This window comes from Penaeus vannamei, chromosome 11 (assembly GCF_042767895.1).
Source record: "Penaeus vannamei isolate JL-2024 chromosome 11, ASM4276789v1, whole genome shotgun sequence".
Taxonomy (NCBI): domain Eukaryota; kingdom Metazoa; phylum Arthropoda; class Malacostraca; order Decapoda; family Penaeidae; genus Penaeus; species Penaeus vannamei.
Genome location: NC_091559.1, coordinates 28,162,887 through 28,166,897, shown reverse-complemented (window position 1 = coordinate 28,166,897; position 4,011 = coordinate 28,162,887). Strand labels below are relative to the sequence as shown.

The 4,011-nt window shown below is 37.2% G+C and overlaps 1 protein-coding gene across 5 annotated transcripts in view; it reads right to left on the bottom strand.

The window, feature by feature from the left end:
• Window positions 1-1,548: 1,548 nt before the first annotated feature.
• Window positions 1,549-4,011, bottom strand: part of qtc (quick-to-court) — a gene marked incomplete at its 5' end in the record, with an annotated part of 44,952 nt that continues 42,489 nt past the window's right edge. For all 5 annotated transcript variants that reach the window (XM_070127132.1, XM_070127135.1, XM_070127136.1 and 2 more), the window contains 1 exon segment: window positions 1,549-3,988. In XM_070127132.1, coding sequence (XP_069983233.1) covers window positions 3,746-3,988 — 243 coding nt within the window.

Genomic DNA, 4,011 nt, shown 5'->3' with positions numbered 1-4,011 from the left:
GGTATGGTCGAGCAGGGAGGGATTATCCACCAATGTAGAAATGAAAGGGTAGGTCATGTCTACGGAAAGTAATTTTGGCAATGTTGGTGGGTTTCTTTCGATGATCTCTTGGGGGAATGGAGTAGCACTGTACTGATATCACACCACGGCCCTTGAGGCAGGCGAGTAAGTCTTCTCCACAATCTGACCAATCGGCATCCATAGGGCAGTTTTCTGGGGAGATAGAGACAGTTCCGGTACATATATTAAGAGTTGGATGAGGTTCTGCAGGAATGGGGTTGACAGAGGGATCAGTTACATTTGATAATGCTATAGCTTCAGTTTCAGATCTGACTGTTACGAGATGGGAACAATCGCGTCGTGTACAGAAGGGGACTCTGCCCACTTGCTCTTGGAGACATTGCTGAAAGAGAGTGCTGCCTGAGTAAGGAGCTGTAGGGGGGATCACGATAAATCGGTCCCATTTGGCTGGGCTAAATAGAGTATTTAAGATATTTGTAGAGTTGAGGGTGGTAGAAGGACGGGGACGTGTGGAAGAGGGAGTATCGTTGCGAGGGTTGTATTATGGAGAGGGGAAGAATAAGGCTGTAAGGTAGTAATGAAGGAGGATGGGGTGATTGATGAAGGTAGTGAAGGTAGAGGTGATGAAGTTGAGGAAGTTGGGAGAGTAGGAATGTCTCATGGAGATTGTCTCAACTTGGGTGGATAATGTACTAGTAGGCATTGAGGGGTGGGTAGTAGTTGCAGTGTTCAGAGTCGTGGTCAAAAGAGAGCCTAGGGTCGGGGAGCCAGGAGAGTTTGAATTGGTGGGACTATGTGATGAAGGGGCAAGCCTCATTGCCCCTAATAAGTGTATTACATCTCCATTACTGGCCATGGGAAGCCTTGACTATGTTGGGGAAATAAACAGTCCACCCCTCAGGGTCCCCTTGAGGGGTAAGGGCAATACAACTAAAACAGCGGAATGCCGTGCCCATGGTTCACTCAGGCCGTTCAGGACTGGTACAAAGTCAGCCTTTTTATCCTTTCACCACGGCTCTTACACTGTAGGAGATGACATGCAAACTCCGTGCGGCGAGTCTGCATGTCATTGGAGGAACAGCCTCACTCCAACATCATTACTCTTTAATAAAGGAAAACACACATCCTGGTTGTCTACCTTGCACCCTAAGTTTACCTAAGATCCCCAACATTGAACCTCAGTTTCCATTTTCTAAGTCCCATATCAAAAATGGGCATGGGATTTGGTGGGGGAAAATGAAAAAATCAAAGATATAACAATAGAATATCTTATTGAACTGATGACCAGTTACAGTTTGTAAATGCAATTTTATGCAGTATCCATATTCATTCAAAACTGAGTAATAAGATATCAATGAAATTTTCACTTAATATAATAACAAGGGTATTTTTCTGGAGAAGAACAACATAAAATATGTGCTAAAGTCCTTGTGAATATGACTACCGTAGGATCCCTGATACTTGACATCAGTGAATAATTTTTCTCCTTTGTATAGCGTGCAAAGGAATGAAAAGAAACACCTCTTATAATCTGAATAATTTTATTTAAGATAATATATCTTTAAACCAGCCCTTGCTCACAAATAGGACTTCTTAACAAATCATGAAGCATTAATAAGACTCCCTTTATATCACATTCACTGCCAAGGCGTTACATTAAAAATGGTGAAACACGAATATAGAGGTAAAACAACTAATGATATTGAGATAGTGAAGCATATATATATCTTAGGAAGAAATGACTATATTTTCATGAAACAAATTGCTCTCCAAAATTTTTTTTAAAAATAATCACATCAGAAAAAAAAGAAGAGAGAAAAAAAAAAAATTTCCCCAAACATTAGGCTATATACATAGTACCAATTTAACAACTACAGGATAACAAAACCTATGTAATATATCAACTTTGGAGTCTGGTGTGTGTGTATGTGTGTGTGTGTGTGTGATTATGTGTGTATGTGTGTGTGTGTGTGTGTGTGTGTGTGTGAGAGTATGTAAATGACTACATTACATCATGAAAATGACGAGCGCACTAAATTCAAGACCCTTTATGCTGTCTCTCTAAAGCTGTTTTTTTGGTATTAAGAGTAGTAGTAGCAATAGTAGCAGCATGTCACTCATTCCCAAGGTGAACGCACTCACTTGTGTGTCTAGGCAGAAAAAACAAAACAAAAACACAAGAAAATAAGTTGGATAGAATGTACATAACAACTACTGTATGTGTTTTACAACTACAAGAATACAACCATTGTTCATCCCTCTTCTGGAATCCTTCTTCGTCATTACAAAATCAGTATATGTCACTTCTGAATCACTACACCTAAAGAACAATACTCTCACAAACCCATTATATAGGATATATAAAAAATAAATAAAAAATAAAATTGTTCTGGGACATTCATACATTAAATTTGTTGTATTCTCCTGAGTGGAAAAAAAAATGTCAATACATGACTCACATTTTCGTGAAGAGCTGCAAAAAAAAAAAAAAATAAAAAAAATAAAAAAAAATTACAAAAATCTATATACAACATAATCAGACTCTCTAGAAAAATGAATGACAACGTGCCCAATGCCTTTTCATGCGAGTTTATGAGGCTATCTTGAGAGTGTTTTCACAGATGATGACTTTGGGTGAGACCTTTATTTTGATTAAAAAAGATAAATAAATAAATAAAACAGCAATAAAAATGAACAACACACAATAAGCGAAATATACAATATGAACATTCATCAGCCTTGAACAGACTAGCAGGGATACAACACCAATGGAAAGATAAATACACAGCTTTCTTAAAAAAATATCCATCTTTCATCTAAAATTTACAATCATCAGCAGAAGCACAGTTCTCTTTCATTTAATATCATATTTAAAAAAAAAATCTTATAGTTCATCTTTCAGAAAAATTTTCTATCAATCTAACCATATTTCCAAATTATCAAATGACACACAAAAAAGAAAAGAGAGAGAGAGAGAGCGAGAGAGAGTTAAAAGAAAACAAAAGCTACCAATCCAGTATCAATTTTTATCCAAATTTTCAGTCCACCTTATCAGACTACATTAAGGCCCCAATATATATTTAAAAAAGAATGTTTATAAATTCATAAACCACTAATCTTGCATCGGCGGAAAGGAGAGAGAGGTTTTGCCGTCAATTTATGGCACCTTTTCTCACTCTACCTCTCTTCATCAATCTGTATTTCTCCTTTTCTTGTTAATTTTGATTTAGCAAGAGTTTTGTGTCCAGCACATACACTCAATAAATAACATGGTTCTTCATATATTTACTTCACAATCAATGCATCCTAAATGCTTCTCTGTAAAATCATAATAACCTAACAATGAATCGATGTACACAATTCAAAAGTACTCATCAATTGAAAAATAAGAAACAAAAAATTATATAAATAAAACTATACAGAAAACTTCTAAATATTCAATCCTACTTCTAAATGTAGGAATAATCAAGATAATGATAGTAAAAATATTGACAATGAGAAATAGAATAACAATGATAATAATAAAGATGATAATAATGTCATTTTCATAATAATAATAAAAATAATTACAGTCATAAAACTGATGAGAATTTTATCAATCAATATTCAAAACTCCTAATACCAACCCATCCCTCATTAATTTGATCCCATCCTCTCCTCTTCCCACCTCCCTCTCCTCCCCCCTCCCCATCTCCCTCCCCCCATCCCCCCCTATCCCCTCTCTCTACTTGACCACTTTGTCAATGTTGTGTCTCTCACTGTCAGAATACCCCAGAATGCTCTCGATGGCGCGCAGGTGGCCCTTCGAGTTGTCCTTGTCAGTGAGGAAGTAGTAGATGGCTGACTTGAGGAACTGGAGGGTGACCTCAGGGTCAAGCTCACCATTTCTTGAGCTACTATTATTGTGGTTGTTGTTGTAGTTGTTGTTGTTGTTGTTACGGTAGGCGAGCTCACGTCGGTACAGGGCCTGTGAAGGAGGAACAAGAAAGT